The sequence below is a fragment of the Trachypithecus francoisi genome, unplaced genomic scaffold, assembly GCF_009764315.1.
Source record: "Trachypithecus francoisi isolate TF-2019V2 unplaced genomic scaffold, Tfra_2.0 Lachesis_group8, whole genome shotgun sequence".
Classification (NCBI taxonomy): Eukaryota; Metazoa; Chordata; class Mammalia; order Primates; family Cercopithecidae; genus Trachypithecus; species Trachypithecus francoisi.
Genome location: NW_022681473.1, coordinates 85,045,441 through 85,062,626, shown reverse-complemented (window position 1 = coordinate 85,062,626; position 17,186 = coordinate 85,045,441). Strand labels below are relative to the sequence as shown.

Below are 17,186 nucleotides of genomic sequence, written 5' to 3'. Positions count from 1 at the left end.
TTACAGGCTTGAGCCACCACGCCCAGCCGACTGACACAGTTTTTCAAAGGGGCTGTATGATGTCATATTGCCACTGGCAATGCATGTAAGAGCCCATTGCTCTGGACGTGGGACTGTTCCTCTCAGAAATGGAGTGCATGGTTCCAGTAAATCCAGGCATAGAACAGGGACTCATTCATCATGCCAAATGTAAGATGTTTCCTTTTTGTCCTCATGACCTCTGGTGTTCAAAGGAACATATTTTCAATGGAGTCACAACACTAAGGCCATATATAGGAAGCTGAGATTCCCGTGTGGCCACTTCAGTCTCCTCACATCACTGAACAACCATGCAAAGAAGGAATATAATTTCAGCAGGGTGGTAACTGATCTTTATTCTCTCAAGGAAATATGCCTTTTAAACACACAAAGAAACCTAAAGTACAGTTGCAGGTCAGGTTTACTACAGAGCAGACTCTAAGACTTCAGCACCAAAGTCTTTCTTAAAGAGGGTCCTTGGGATCCATACCTGAGAAAGGGAGGAATGGGAAGCAGGTGTGAGCACAGGAAAATGTTGATCTGTGGGTTAGGGCCAAAGATAGGCAGCCAATCCTGCAGAGAGCCCTGGAGCTCAAATGACTTTGCAGGGTTGTCCTGGGTTGAGCAGAGATGGCCAGGCTTTATCCTCCAGCACTGAGAAGTCATGGGATGTCAGCCAAATCAGGAAGAGGCATGGCCTTGGGTGAAGTAGCTCTCTGCTGCTGAAGGCCGTCTGCCGACTGCAGTCCAGACACAATGAAGCTTTTACCTATCACATAAAAGTTTATTCCTTGGTCATGCAAGATGTGCTGTGGGTCCAGCAGCTCTCTAGGGCTACTCTCTTCCTGTGAATACAGCATGCTCTCATCTTGTGATTCCATCATGTCAGTGTGAGCTTTAACCTCATTTCAGCCAGGCATCTCACTGCATCCTCCTCTGTGCCTGGAGTCTCTGAGCTTATCTCTCAGGTTGAATTTTCCAAAGAATAAACTTCCTTCTCTTGTTATATTAGGAAAGGCAAAGTTGCCTGAATGAATGGAAGAGGCAGGAGGATATGGGTTTTTCTGCTGTTTATTGAAAACTTTAGAGAAGAACCAATTTCTGATTATTCCTACTTCAAAATTTTCTACTGAAATGGTGATAGGGGAAGAAAGGAAGGGTCCTATTAAGAATAGTACTTAACGAGCAAGGTGGCTTTCTTCTCAGAATGTTTCTTTCTATATGAAAACTATAATTTTCAATTTCCAAAATATGTTCCGTCCAGTTTTGTGCACTGCTTTTTTGTGTTGGTTTTAAAGACAGAGTCTGGTTCTGTCACCCAGGCTAGACTGCAGTGCTGCAATCATGGCTGACTGCAACTTGGACTTCCCAGGCTCAGGTGATCCTCCTCTCTCAGCCTCCTGAACAGCTGGGAATACGTGTGCCACCACACCCAGGTAATTTTTTTAAACTTTCTTCTGCAGAAACTGAGTTTCACTATGTTGATGAGGCTGGCCATGCAAATTTCAAAACTAACAATTAAACCTAAGCAACTGTCACTCTCGCTTGTATTATAAATGGTCAAACTACTTCTCCTAGTTGTAGACTCTCCATAGAGCCACTAAACTGATTATTTAAATGTGTCAATCACATCTTGTCAATTGCTGTTTTAAGCTTCTGATGCCTTCTCAAGTTGAAGGAACACCAAATAATGCATTTAACTTGAAACATGAGGCTCTATATGTTCTGTCCCCAGACTCTCTCCCTTCCCCTCTCTGCCCAAGACACAAATAAGCTTCTTTTGTATTCCTGGAAAAAGAAAATCACTAATTTCCATGGTAGGTCTATTGCACTTGCTGTTCTCTGCAAGTGGAAAATTCTGCTTTGGACTTTCCGTTTGGTCACTTAGGTCTGAAAAAGATCTCCTGCTCTGTGAATCCATCCGGGACCCGCAGCTCAGGCAGCCCCTGCGCATTCTTCTGTTATCTAATCCTGCTTTAGTTTCTGCACAGCACACATTGCTGATAAAAACTGTCTTGCTCACTTAGTGGGGACTTGTTTATTGGACTGAGCCAATGAATTAACAATGTCAAATAAACCACAGCTTTGAAAAGCCCATGGAATTTGGCTGTTTTGGCTTGTGTTTCTGTCTTATATAAAACTTGCCCGATAAAGAATGTTCACCTTTCAGAAAAAAGCATCTCTACATTTTCTATTTTTAAAACCAATTTCTAGTTTTGTTGCATGGTATTGATATTTTCTTTTTCTTTTGATAAGTTATCGATGTTTTGTTTTCACTGTAACATATTGTCCAATTTTGTGCATCATCCATTAGTACTTGAAAAAGGTGAGTATTCTCTATTACCAGGTGCATACACTGTACCTTGTTAAGTTTGTTTGTTTTCTATATCTGTATATGTGTCCATTTTTTTTTCTGTCTTCAACACAATAAAGTGACTTAAATTCTCTGTTTTTTCAAACACTACTCCAACTTGTTTCTTACCAACTATGATTTTTCCTTAATCAAACTCATATGGGCTCTAGGCTGGATCTCAACCTTCTGGCCCTAAGCCTGCACCATGTCCTCATGGAGCTTGCCCTGAGGAGGAAAAGAGGAGGGAAATGAGATTTTACCAGAACTTTCTTCCCCACCTCTGTGACACAATCCTCTCTGGACCCTGCAGCCCATGCCCACCCCTCCTGTTTTCCCCCTAGAAACACAAGCCCAGCACAGAAAGCTCCCTGGATAACCCTCTCCCAAGCACTGCCTGAGCCCGGCACAGGGGCCTGGGACACCCACCTCTGGATTCTCTGGGCAAGCGCTCACCCTACGTGGATGCAGTCAGGACTTTGGCAGCCTCTGAAAGCAGAAGGCCAGGAAGAAGGAAACCCACTAGAAGCAGCGCCCACTACCCACCCACGCTCACTCTGAGAGAAGCACACAAGCTTTGCACTGCCTGTCCTGTGCCAGGTAAAGGGATCCCGCGAGCTTCAGTGCATGTATAGTGCGTGCTGGCTGTGAGCTTTGCAAGAGCTTCCTGACTCCACACAGTCACCTGGTCACCATGCCCAGCTTCCCACAGAGCCACATAGTACCCATAGTGAGTTACCACCAGCAGGGATGAGAAGATTGTAGAACACACCTTTCTCCAGGCTCCAACTGACTATTTGAAGAATGAAAATGCGGTTTCAGAGCCACGGAGACATCCATGATAAGGGGATATTGAAAGGAACTCTAGACTCCTAAACCTGGGACCTAGGATAGAACTGAGAGATCCATGAATTCTCCCACATAGTAATAAATGTTGGTGTGCAAATATTTGGTAGAGGAGAACAAAGTATGTTGCTGTCAGAAGTTTCCCCAAATTCATGAGAAGTGACACAATTAATTTTTAATCTAACATTTTAATTTAGTTTAAATTTAATTTAATTACAATTTTTCAAACTAAGATGATATTAAAAACTAATTTACTACAGATATATATCAGATCTCCAGTCAAGTCAGATGCAAAGGCATATTAATGATGCCCAAGGAAGAATATGGAACTTCTAAAAGATGATTAAAATGGTTTTACCAGGGACTCACACAGATACTTTTATACCAGTGTTCTTAACAGCACCATGCACATAGCCAAAAGGAGGAAACAACCCAATGGTCCATCCATGGGTGATTGGAATAAGCAAAATGTGGTGTATACATATGATGCAATATTATTCAACCTTGAAAAGGAAGGAAATTCTGACACATGCTGCAACATGGATGAACCTTGAGGACATCACGCTAAGTGAAATAACTAGAAATAAAAAGACAGATATTATATCATTGCACTTGTATGAAGTAACTAAAATTTCTTCGTTTTATATTAAGATCTACCACCCCTCTTTTCTTTTGCTTGCATTTTCCTTGATCTAGTTTTGCCCATTCTTTTATTTTCAATCATTCTGAATCACTTAGTTTTAGGTTTATCTCTTTTATAGTAGTGATTTTAAAATACGTTTTCAGGATATTCCTTTCTTTTTTTCTTTTTTCTTTCTTTTTTTTGAGATGGAGTCTTGCTCTTTCACCCAGGCTGGAGTGCAGTGGCCCAGTCTCTGCTCACTGCAAGCTCCGCCTCCTGGGTTCACACCATTCTCCTGCCTCAGCCTCCAGTGTAGCTGGGACTACAGGCGCCCGCCATCGCACCCGGCTAATTTTTTGTATTTTTAGTAGAGATGGGGTTTCACCGTGTTAGTAAGGATGGTCTTGAACTCCTGACCTCATGATCCGCCCATCTCGGCCTCCCGAAGTGCTGGGATTATAGGCATGAGCCACCACACCCGGCTGATATTCCTTTCTTTACTTGGTAGATACACACTAGGAAAAATTAATTTAATAAACAGGAGACAGCCTCTGGTAGCCTTGGGTATATATTAGTTCTTCAAGGTAAAAGAGACTGAGACAGTCCCAGGCTCGAATTGTGCTTGAGTGGAGCCTTCTTTGGCTACTCGGGTTAGGTTATGGTCGGAGGGACAGCTACATTTGGCAATATATTCAGTAGCCATGAGTTCAAAGGATTAAGATAATGTATCAGAGGCACATAGCTCCAAATTCAGAGGTGCAGCACTGTCTGGCTTTAACCCCAGGACAGGAGTCAGGGCCCAGCATATTCTGACAACATCGGTCGGGGCCAAGACCCCAGAGGTATAAGAGTGGTCCATTGCTACAACCTCAGCCAGGTTCAAGGGGCCTTGCACTCTCCAGCAGCATCTCTGGAGAATCTTCTCAGCATCATTATGATGTGGGGAGGAATCAGTGGAACACAGGGTGGTTCAGTGTCATGCTGTCTGGGGATATCAGATACGGGCCAGCACACATCGAAGCATCAGATCCAAGTTGTCTCCAAAGGTTGAAGATGGGGGCACTGCAGCACATGGTAGCCTTGATGGGCTGCTGAGATGCAGGCCTGAGAGATACAGGCTTGTCTATCAAAGTTCCATCCTAAGTAGGGGCAAAGACCCCGGGATCAAGAGCTCTATGTGCTGTGCCACTTGGTGGGAGACTAGAGGATCCCCTCCTGAGCTCCTAGTTCCTGAAAAGGACCACCATGACCACCTCTGCCAGTTGACAGACAGAGAACGAGGGCAAACAGACCCAAGACAGATGGTGGGCCATGGTGTGTTCTTGGAAGCCTCTGGGGTCAATGACCCTTGGATGGGCATCAGTTTCTTGGGCTGCCATGGGGCACCAGGGAAACTGCAACTGGTACATATGGGCTCAGTGGTAGGTCTCACCATCCAGGACCACAGGCCTAGAAGAGGCCAGGTCCAGAGGAGCTTCAGGCCAGGTGCAATGTCCTCCTGCCAGGTAATGAGCTCCTGGCTGGCCAGCACCTTGGGCTCCCTTTGATCCACAATGGCCCCATCTTGCTAGCTTTTCCACAGGTCATAATGATCAGGTTTCATGATGTGCGTGAAGGCGTCCATGGAAAAGGCCACCCTGCCTTCCCCACAGCTACACTGAGATGCCACATTGCCATAATCTACCCATCCTAGGTGGTGAAATTGATGGTCTCTGTGAGAGTTGAAGCCTGTGTGGTAGTCATAGGGAAATGTCACCATGAACTCTCCAGCCTCCTGAGTCATGCTATTGAAGGGAACCCCATTCTGCATGAGCACTATGGGCAAGATGAGAGCCATCTTATGCCACATGAAGGCCTCATAACCCTGAGAACTACCTGGAAAAGCTCCCCGGCTGAGCATTCCAGGTGCTGACTATGGTTTTGGGGCACTGTGTACCAAGACAGGAGCTCCCTGAAGTGATGGTAGTTGATGTTGTAAAGGTCCATAACCTATGGAAAGGTGGTCGTCCACATGCCAAAGTACAGTTAGGGTGTGTTGACACTCTCTTCAATGACAGCCTCACATTCCTGCTCCAGAAACGCCTAAATTTTTCCTACGTGTCCAGGATTACATTGTTTACTGTTTTCATCAAATAGGAGGCTGAGGTTCTTCCAGTATTTTCTTTCCAAATCTTGAAACTTCTGGTGTGGTTGAGTCCAGTATATTTCAGAATATTTGAAGACAAATGTGTGTGACAAACAAAATACTGAGCTTTAAGCTACCTTAGTAACTTAGTGATGACACGCAGGCTTCAACCACAACTTTAACTGTACAGAGGCCATCAGTTCTACCACCCAGGATGGACTGATTACGGCAGATTGGTATGGTGTGTTAATATCAGGATTTAAGGTCAAATCACAACATATATAAAGAGGAGTATTGAATTGAACTGAAAGAAAAAAAAATCAGCAAGTTCAAAAATGATTGAATTTAGCACTCAACTCAGTAAACAGGATGAATCAAAATAAAAAAGGAAAGAAAATAAAGGTATAAGCAGAAACAATTACAAAAGAAAATATTACACCCAGTAGAGGTAATAACAAAAGTCAAAATCTGATTCTTTGAAAAGACTTTGGAAGTTAAAAATCACAGGTAGAAAGAGGAAAGAGTGTACAAAGAAACTACATTGTGATAAAATAATAAAGCACACAGCTAAACCTTGTAGAATTTTTTTAAATTATAATTGAATCCTATGAGAAACTTGGTAAAATAATTTTCCCAAAGGTACAAATAGCAGAAAGTAGTCCAACAGCAAAATGAAACAACCAACTTTCTATAAAATATTTCTAGTTTTATTTTGAGAAAAGGTAATACCAAGAAAACATTTTAATTCAATAATGGAAACATGGTAATAGTAAGAAATATTCATAATCAAAAATATACACCATGTTATAAGTACCTACAAAGTTACAAGCCATTTCTTCCATAACATTCCCCATATTTTAAGTTCATGTGTGTTGATATGATCAGATTTGCCATTTAACAGAATAGAGAGGGGGAAGAGGTGTGATTATCATCAGCTAGATGTGCTCACTGCATGCTCTATTATTTCTCTTCCAGGCCTGGGTGACTAGAAGGGCAGTTGACAGGCATTTTAATAAACTGAACAGTCATTTGTTCTTCAGGACAGGGCTTCTTTTTTTCAGGAGGAAACAGAAGAAAACAGGAAGCAGCTCAGCACTCTGCACTGCAGCAGGCCACCTTCCACCTTAACAGCTAACCAGCATCACTCAACTGCTAGGCAGCCAAGCCTGGTACACAAAAACACAGAAGAGATTAGAATTGTGTTTGCTCAAAACCCAGTTTTTTCACCTGAAAAATATTTATACAAATTTGGGTCATATTACCAGTTAGATTTAAAGGTAATAACATTACACATACACATTTATATCGCCTTTTGTAAGCTTTTAACTTTAAGGAATGAAGGCAATTTTGAGGCAATGTCGTGACAGCGTTGGGCTGTGTGTAATGGCTGTACACATTTCTTAAGAGACAGGGGGCCACAAATTAGGTTACCAACCTGTTCATTTCCAACCAAAAATATCAGCACTATAGAATCAAATATACGCTGGGCGAAGGGGCTCACACCTGTAATCGCAGAACTTTAGGAGGCCAAAGTGAGCAGATCACTTGAGCCCAGGAGTTCCAGGGCAGGCTGGCCAACATGGCGAAACCCCGTCTCCACTAAAAATACAAAAATTAGCCCTCTGTGGTGGCTGGCGCCTATAATCCCAGCTACTGCAGAGGCTGAGGCCTGAGAATGGCTTGAACCCGGGAGGTGGAAGATGCAGATGGCGCCACTGCACTTCAGCGTGGGCAGCAGAGCTAGACTCCATCTCAAAAATAAAAAATAAAAAAAAAAACAACAGACAAATATAAAATTTCCCCTCAAATATCCAAATCCAATCTAAAGTAGTTCACCTCACTAAATTACAAGAAAATTTGAATAACAACACAATGGCACATGAAATGAATCTTGTCATCTGATGCAACGCTTCAAACTGGTAAAAAGGTAGACAAATGTCACACAATCCTTTCATTAGGCAGTCGCTTCTTCCAGGGACTCTGCTGCCATGGACTGAGTATGGAGTCCTTTTCCCCAAGTCGTCCATCACCCGTTAGCTGATGATCATTTTCCTAGGAGGACACTTGTCCTTTTTCCCCTTCAGGAGACCTGGGAGGAGGACTCTTGGATCACGACCTGGACTTGGATTCCCTCTTGGATATGGAGGGAGTACTCCTGGACGTAGATCTAGACCTGGACCTTGAGCAAGATCTGGAGATGGAGAAGGACTTGGATCTTCGCGCACAGCTGGATTTGGAGGTTGATGGAGAGCGAGAGCGAGACCCAGACTTCGAGTGAGAGCGGTTGTAGAGAGACCTGTTGCGGGAAGACCGGATGTAGGGAGACCTCCTGTAGCGAGATTCCCTGTAGCGAGATTCCCTGTAGGGAGATCGGCTGTAGTGATGCCGGCTGTAAGACTGACTGTAGCGAGATCCTCTGCAATGAGATCGTCTGTAGCGAGATCTCCTGAAGGTAGATCGGCTATAGGGAGACCGGCTATAGCGAGACCCCCCATAGTGAGATCTGCTGCGGGACCTAGAGCAGCTGGGACCCCGGGATCTGCTGCGGTGTCGCCGCCTGGGGCTGCGGCTCCGCCGTCCATAGCGGCCGCCTCCGGACCTGCCGCGCGGCTCTTCCTGGCGGCTGCGGGGCAGGTCCCGGCGGCCATAGCGCGCCATCTGCACCCGCAGCTCGCGTCCATCCAGCTCCGCCCCGTCCATGGCGTCCTCGGCGTCTTGCGCGTCGCGCCGGTCGTGAAAGCGGACGAAGGCGAAGCCCCGGGGCGCCTTGGTGTGGTGCTCCCGCGGGATATACACGTCGCCCACGCGCCCGTACTTCTCGAACACTCGCTTCAGGCTGTCGGGAGTGGTCCGGTAGGTCAGGTTGTCCACCTTGAGGGTGATCATGCCGTCCACGTCGGGCGGGGGGCGGCCGCAGCTCATGGCTCCCAGAGCAGGCCGGGCCCGGAAACTGGCGCTGCTCTGGGCGCTGACGGTGTGACCTGCGTTCCTTTCTCGCCGCTGCGCCCCGCGTGGGGACGCCGGGAAAGGCCGGGCGGAGAGGCGGGCGGCCGAGCTCCGCAGGGAGCGCCCTGGAGCAGCAACTCCCAAATTCCCAATTTCAGGCCAAATACTCCAGGACCCAGAGGAAAGTTTCCTCTTGGTAGCTGAACTCCAAATGAAGCCAGGTCCCAAAGATCCTGGCTTTATCCCTGGGCAACATCCTAACCTAATCAGCGCCCAGCTAATGTAATCACTGGGCTAGGCTTAGATTAGACGTCCCACTCTCCCATAACCTTCCCTTTTATTCTACATTTTAATCAATCTTAGAACAATGCTAAGTGATTAAAAGTCAATTTATGGGAACAGGCAATCCAGACAAATATTAAACAAAAGAAATCTAGGAGAGCAATATTAATATCCAGTGTATTGATAGGATCATGGTTAATGAAATTTCATAGGAAAATATTTCAATATTGCAGTCATGAACTTTATGCACCTAACCACATGGCACTGACACGTAGAGAGCCAAGACTCAGACTTAGATGGTAAAACTGAAAAGTCTGCAATCATGATAGGAGATCATGATTTGGTTTTTTTTTTTAATGTAAGAGCATTTTGACCGAAATCAATAGTGCAGAGAACAAAGTTAGGAATGCTGTATAATTTGGCTGGGCGCGGTGGCTTACGCCTGTAATCCCAGCACTTTGGGAGGCCAAGATGGGTGGATCACCTGGGGTGGGGAGTTCAAGACCAGCCTGGCCAATATGGTGAAACCCCGTCTGTACTAAAAATATAAAAAATTAGCCGGGCATGGTTGAGGACGCCTGTAATCCCAGCTACTGGGGAGGCTGGAACAGGAGAATTGCTTGAACCCTGAGGGTGGAGGTTGCAGTGAGTAGACATGGCGCCACTGCACTCCAGCCTGGTCGACAGCGAGACTCCGTCAAAAAAAGAAAAAAAAAAGCCATAGAATTTGCAAAACAAATTTAACAACTGTGATCATTATAACATGCAACTACCAAAAATCAAATGGAAAATGTTTTTCAATAGGTAGAACACATTTACAAAAATTTCCCAGTGCAGCTACAAATAAATATCAATTACAATTCCATAAGTTAATAAATTGAGCATAAGCTTGACTTCGTTGAAATAAAATTAAAAGTCAACAATTTAAAAACTGAATCTGACTATATTTGAGAATTAATATCCATATTTTCTAAAAATCTATAAATATTATGTTGAAATTCAGCAATTAGTAAATAAAAACAAGCAGAACATAAAATATTAAAACAATGATAGAATTATAAATAAACAGAAGGCAATCTAGACTAAAGATGATTAATAAAACTGCAACCTGATAATGTTAAAGAAAAAATAAAGATGTGGCAATACTTATGAAGAAACAAAGTTTCTAGACCTGTGCAGGAAATATAGAAAGAGCCTATAGCATCTTGGAGTGTTGGAAAATAAGAATGTGGTAAACACAAAACAAACAAAAGTATTGATGAGGTTATGTTAGAACATTTATGGGGTTATATTAGAAGAGCACAAGAACCAATGAAAACAGCTCCCAACGGCCAAATTTTAAACAAGTTGAGCAACAGAATAAAGTATTATTGAATTATAATCCAAAGAATAAAATAAATACCTGTGAGTTCATGCTGTTATGAATAAATGAGTAAATTTAACAAATTGGAGAGAAGAGACAAAACCCTTCTGCAGAAGAATTCTAAATAAATTTACTAAAATGTTGCTCATTTTGAAAATGTTATATAACCTTATGTAAATAGAATTGTGCTTTATGCAGTTTAATGGGTTTTTTTGTTTATTTCCCTCATCTATGTTGTTCCTTGTAGCTGTACTTGGTCCTGTTGCCTGCTGTAAGGTGTCCAATAGTATAAATGTTTCTGCTGTTGATGGGCATTTGGATTGTTTCCACTTTGGCCTCTTACAGTGTTGCTCAGAACACACTTGGCCATGTATACTGGAGCTCATGTTTCCTCTTATGTGTGAATGGATCCCTCATCATAGAATACAGGCAGCCTTCTGTAACCTCTGGGTTCAGCATCAGTGAATTCAACCAACTGTAGGTCAAAAATACTAAAAAAAAAAAAAAATGAGTTTGTAAGTAATTCCTCTTCCTCTGCTTTTCAGAATAGCTTGACTAGGACTGGTATGAGTTATTTAAATGTTTGGTGGAATTCAGCAGTGAAGCCATCAGATCCTCAGCTTTAATTTACTTGGAGACTTTTTATTACAGCTTGGATCTCATTATTTGTTATTGGTCTATTCAGGTTTTGGATTTCTTCCTCCTTCTATCTTGGTAGGTTGTATGTGTCTAGCAACTTGTGCATTTCTTCTAGGTTTTTCAACTTATTGCTATATAGTTGCTCATAGTAGCCACTAATGATACTTTGAATTTCTGCAGTATCTATTGCAATGCCTCCTTTTTCATTTCTGATTTTATTGATTTAGATCTTCTGTCTCTTTTTCTTAATCGGCTAAAGGTTTGTCAATTTGATTTAACTTTTCAAAACAACAACTCTTTGTTTCAGTGATCTTTTGCATTGTTTTCCTCATTTTGATTTCATTAATTTCTGCTGTGATTTTTATTATTTCTTTTCTTCTACTAATTTTGGATTATTTTTGTTCTTACCTTTCTACTCCTTTAAGAGGCATCATTAGGTGGTTTATTTGAAGTTTTTCCTCTTTTTTGATGTAGGGACTTATAGCTATAAACTTCCATGTTAGTACTGCTTTTTACTGTATCCTATAGGTTTTAATATATTGCATTTCCATTATGATTTGTTTCAGGAAATTCTTCAATTTCCTTCTTAATTTCTTCATTGACCTACTGGAGATTCAGGTGCATATTGGTTAATTTCTATGTGTTTGCATAATTTCCAAAATTCCTCTTGTTTTGATTTCTAGTTTTGTTCCACTGTGTCCAGAGAAGATGCTTGGAATTATTTGAATTTTTGAACTTTTAAAGATGTATTTTGTTACCTACCATATGGTCTATTCTTGAGAATGATCCATGTGCTGAGGAAAAGAATGTGTATTTTACAACTTTTTACAACTGGTGGATGAAGTGTCCTGTCAATATCTATTAGATCCATTTGATATAAAGCAGACTAAATCTGATTTAGAGCTTTCTATTATACTATCTTGCTCTGACAATTCCTCCAGTTTAAACAATTATATACACCCATGTAATCATCACTCTAAATGAGACGCAGAACATTCCCATAGCCCCACAACATTTTCACATGCCTAGAACTTCCCAGTTAATTCCCACTCTCACCAGAGACAACCACGATCTAAGTTCTATGAGCACAACTTATTTTGGCCATTTTTTTGAATGAATATAAAATGAATCATTGCTTTTTGTAACTATTTAATATGCTGTAGCTTTTCCACTCATCTGTTCAGACACGTGGATTATTCACAGTTCCTGATTTTTAATGATTGGGTAAATACCTAGGAAGAGAATGGCTATGGATAGATGAGTGGTTAAGTTTACAGAACACTTGACAAATAGTTTTTCAATGGGGCTGTACAATGTTATATTCCCACAAGCAATGTATGTGAGAGTCAGTTGCTCCAAACATGATACTGTTTTGCTCAGAGCAGAGTAGATGGTTACAGTTAATCCAGGAGTAAAACTGGTATTGATCCATCATGCCAATGGCAAGATGTTTCTTCTTGCCCTTGTGACTTCTGGTGTTCAAAGGGACATGTTTGCACCGGGGGTCACAACAATAATTCCGTAAATTAAAAGCTGAAATTCTTATGTGGCCATTTCTATCTCCTCACATCACTAAATAACCATGCAAAGAACTATGATTTCAGTAGGGGCGATCACTATTCTCTCAAGAAAATTAGGCTTTTGAAACACAATGAAACCTGAAGTAAAGTTGTAGGTCAGGTCTGTTATGGAACAGACTTTGGCACCAAGATCTTTCTTAACAAGTGTGCTGGGGATTCATATCTGAGAAAAGGAGAGGAAGGAAGCATGTTTGAGCACAGGGAAAATTGGAGCTGAGGATTAAGGCCAAATATAGTCTTGGCAAATCTGGAGCACAAATGGCCCTTCAGCGATGTGCTAAGTTGAGCAAAGATGGCCAAACTTTATGCTCCAGCACTGAGCAGTCATGAAATGTGGGCCAAACTGGGAAGAGGCATGCTTTGGGTGAGGCAGCTCTCTGCAACTGAAGGCTCTCTGCTTACTGCACTCCAGGGTCAATGAGGCTTTCATCTATCACATAAAATTTCATTCCTTGGTCATGCAGGATGTACTGAGGGATCAGCAGTTCTCTGGGCTACTCCCTTCCAGTGAATGCAGTGTGCTTTCGTCTTTGGTTCCACCGTGTCACTATTAGCTTAAACCTTTTCAGCCAGGCATCTCAGTCCATCCTCCTGTACGCCTGGACACCCTGTGTTGTCCCTCGGCTTGAATTTTCCAAAGAGTAAACTTCTTGTTATGTTAAGAAAGACAAAGTTGCCTGAATGAATGGGAGAGACAGGATAGTAAGAGTTTTTCTGCTCTTTATTGAGAACTTTAGACAAGCACCAAGTTTTGATTACTCATGCTTCAAAATGTACAGCCTTCTTGAAATTCTGGATGGGAGTGGGGAAGTTAAGGAGGGGTGCTACTAAGGTGGGGAGTGGTTTGCTTCTCTGAATGTTTCCTTCTTCATCAAAACTGTCATTTTCAATGTTAAAAATATATTCTGAATTTTTCCATTTCTCTGCATTTGCAATACTAACAATTAAGTGTAAGCAACTGTCACTCTCACTTGTATTATAAATAGTCTAATTGCTTCTCCTACTCACACATTCTCCACAGAACAACTAAGCTGATTACTTAAATGTGTCGTTCACATCTTTTCCACTGCTGTTTTAATGCCTTCTCATTTCAAGGCATTAAATGAGAAGGCATTAATGTGGTGAAGGAACACCACATAATGCACCTGACATGAGACACAAGGCCCTCCATGCTCTGCCCCCTGCCTCTCTCCCTTCCTCTCTATGTCCCAGACACAAATAAGCTTCTTTTGTATTCCTGGAAACACAAACTCACAAGTTCTATGTTAGGTCTGTTGTACTTGCTGGTCCCTGCAAGCAGGGAATTCTTCTCCAGACCTCCCCATTTTATAATTGGGTCCCCAAAGTCTCCTGCTCAGTGAATCCTTCTGAGATCGGCCACTCAACCAGCCCCAGCTCATTCTGCTCTGTTGTCCAATCCTTCTTTAGTTTCTATACAGCACACATTCCTGACTGAAACCTTGTTCACTTATTTAGGGACAATATTGGGTTAAGTGAATGAGTTACCAGTGTGAAATATACGAATAGCTTTGAAAAGGCAGTGAAGCCCAGGAGAGAAGATAGTCAGATGGCCCTTTAAGCCTAGGGCTGCTCATCTTTCCCAGCAATTTGGGTCCTGCTATTTAGCTGAGAACCAGGCTGGGCCTAAGGCCAGCCTCAAAGCATGACTGCAACCCAGTGCTCCCACCTGGCCAGACAGCCAGAACCCCAAAACCATGCCCTGAGCTTGGCATCACCACACAGTGTAACCAGCCCATAAAATACATTTTGCCTTAAAAGTTTTCAACTAATTATGAAGAAAAATGCATGGAGAATAACCTCCTTTGCAAGTTGTTTGAAACTACAATATTAGAAGAAAGTCAGATCTTACATTTTGGTGACTTTTAATTCATTTGTGAACAAATACTGGTGACATCACATTTTGAATACCTCAATGACTCAGAAAGATATTTTTTTTCTAACTCTATTGACCTAATTGGTCATAAGAGGTCCCATTTTGCTAGAAAGGGAGAGTTGGGGTGGGATAGGTAAGGGAAGAAGATTGAAGGGGAACCACATTGTGAACTCTTCAGAAGTGCAGCAGCCTCCATAGTTGTTCCAGCAATTGGGACGCTGGGATAGATGAGTTCCCAGTAAACCCAGGAAGACCTCGTTCTAGAGACACTCATGTCCAATGGATGAAATCTCAGCTGGTGACACAGAAGTAGAAGTGTCAAGACATTAAAAGGTCTTGCAGGATAAAGAATATACTTAATATACTCAGCAGCACCCAGGTGCCTCACCAGAGGGGCTATCTCAGCACTGAGAGGCTCTATAATGGTAGTGGTCTGAAAATCTGCCCAAAATTCTGAGATGTAAATGTGAGCAATATCAAGAAGCCCTCACATAGCAGAGCAGTGAAGTATAAAGACTGACCATGGGCTCAGAGGCAGGGGCCCAGCAGCACCCAGAATCTTTGGCAGGATGCTGGATCCTGGGCTTAGTGGTACAGGCCTATTCATCAATGCTCCATCTGTGGGCAAGGACTTAGACTCAGGGCCTGAGGCTGAGGGCCTAAAGCTGTGTGCCCTGTGACCATCAAGAGGCACCTCCTGGCTGGAGCCTGGAGTATTGGCTCCTGTGTCCTCTGTTACAGAGGGCAAGGACTATGGCCATATCTGTCAGTTGAGGAGTTCAGACCAGGGTTGGCAGAGCTGGGGTGGGCAGTGGGTCCAGGCTAAGTTCATGGGCTGGGAAGCATCATTGCAGGATGGAAAGGCCATGGGAACACCAGGCACAAGGGTAAGGCAATGGGAACCACAGCCCGAGGCCATAGGTTGAGTGGGTCATGACCCTGTTGACATGGGTGGTGACTGGGGCCAGGCTAGTCCTCTCCAGCACTTGGATCTTTCACCAGGTGGGCATCTCCAGGCTGGCGTGTGCCCTGGACTCCATGGGGTCTGCAACTGCCCCAAATGACTGTGTTTCCACAGGTCATAGCACTTGGGTTACAGGATGCCCACAGTGGCTTTCCCATCACTGCACTGAGACTCCACTTTGCTTGAATTGATCTATTCCATGGTGGCAAAATTCATGGCCTCCTGGAAGTTAAAGCCATGGCTGAAGCCAGCATGGTGACCATAAAGAAACCATTTAGAAGTTTAGCCTTCTCCTTGAGTTTTCCCCACATTCAGCCTTATCAACTGCAAGCACAACAAATTAAGTTTTGTCTCTTCCCTTCCATCAATTATAGTTCTAAAAATATTTTCAGTGGTTAATAGTGCAAATTCCATACATTATTGACTGAAGTGCCTCAAATACCTCACATTAAGGAAAATGGTGGCTTAGGTCTAAAATATCTCACTACTAGATAAACAATTTTGTATTTTATTTTACGGAAGGATTGATTCATTGCTTCCTTGTGGGTGAGTGTAAACCAAGACTGACTGTTGAATTTTATCAAATGACTATCAGCATCTATAAACATAATCATATAATTTCTGGATATATTTATAAGATGTTATATTTCCAGATTTCCTTGCTTTAAACCATTGTTACCTTCCTGCAATAAATCCCATGTAGTCATCATATGTTACTCTTTTAATATACTTAGATTATCTTAGCTAATGCTTAAGTTAAAATTTTTACACTGATGTTCATCAATAAGTTTTGTCCATTTTCTCTCATTCTGCAATTCATCAGGATTTTCTGCCAATGATGTACTTATTTTAAAATATGAAATTTTTTTCTCATTTTAAAGGCCTAGGTATACTAGAAATGAAGATGTCACACAATTCCTCTGCGAATTTGTCTAATCCTCATTTTTGAATGGGCAGATCTTCTGCTCTTTCTATGTTTCAGACACAGAAATTTATGCCTTACATTTTTTGTTTAGTAAGTTAATTTTTCTAACAAAAAATCCATATCATTGGTGCTTTGTGTTTAGTATATATTTACAGTTATTTTAACTCATTAATTTCTGTGTATACATGTATGAATTCCTTCCAGCTACTTTCAGTTTATCTTTTCCTAACTTGTACATTAGAAGTTTAATCCAGTTAATTTCATTCTTTGAATATGATGGAGAAAATACTTAAGGCTGCAGATTTTCCTCAGCACTATTGTAAATGAATCTCATATATTTATTTGTATTTTATTAAGTTTTAAATCTAGAAACACTCCAATAATGCTATTGTGTCCCAAGCATTGATATTAACAAATTGCACATATTAATGCATAGAACTGTCAACTAAACACATGAGGTAGGTGCTATCTTCATTTTATGTTGAGGAAACTGAGTCATAAGGTTAAGTAATTTTCAAGGTCACACAAGCTGATAAGAGAAACTTGGGAACAAAATCAGGCTTTCTAACTGCAGAGTTTATGCATGTAATAGATATTTATTGTTTTGTGAAAATTTGGCTTTTTTGGTACTT

The 17,186-nt window shown here is 42.1% G+C and overlaps 1 protein-coding gene and 1 long non-coding RNA gene across 3 annotated transcripts; both read right to left on the bottom strand.

The window, feature by feature from the left end:
- Positions 1–6,646: 6,646 nt before the first annotated feature.
- On the bottom strand, positions 6,647–7,580 carry LOC117079993. The gene is made up of 2 exons (XR_004435675.1): positions 7,397–7,580; positions 6,647–7,127 (listed from the first exon to the last, which is right to left on the bottom strand). It is a non-coding gene; the product is annotated as an uncharacterized LOC117079993 (long non-coding RNA).
- Positions 7,581–7,608: 28 nt separating this feature from the next.
- LOC117079991 (serine/arginine-rich splicing factor 8-like) lies at positions 7,609–9,208 on the bottom strand. Of its 2 annotated transcripts, XM_033204422.1 has the most exons (2): positions 8,435–9,208; positions 7,609–8,404 (listed from the first exon to the last, which is right to left on the bottom strand). In XM_033204422.1, the coding sequence occupies exons 1-2, from the start codon at positions 8,881–8,883 to the stop codon at positions 8,071–8,073; spliced, it is 783 nt and encodes a 260-aa protein (XP_033060313.1). In that variant the 5' UTR covers positions 8,884–9,208; the 3' UTR covers positions 7,609–8,070. The 2 variants fall into 2 exon arrangements, with proteins under 2 accessions (XP_033060313.1, XP_033060312.1); XM_033204421.1 differs by having other exon boundaries at positions 7,609–9,208.
- Between the last annotated feature and the right edge of the window lie 7,978 nt (positions 9,209–17,186).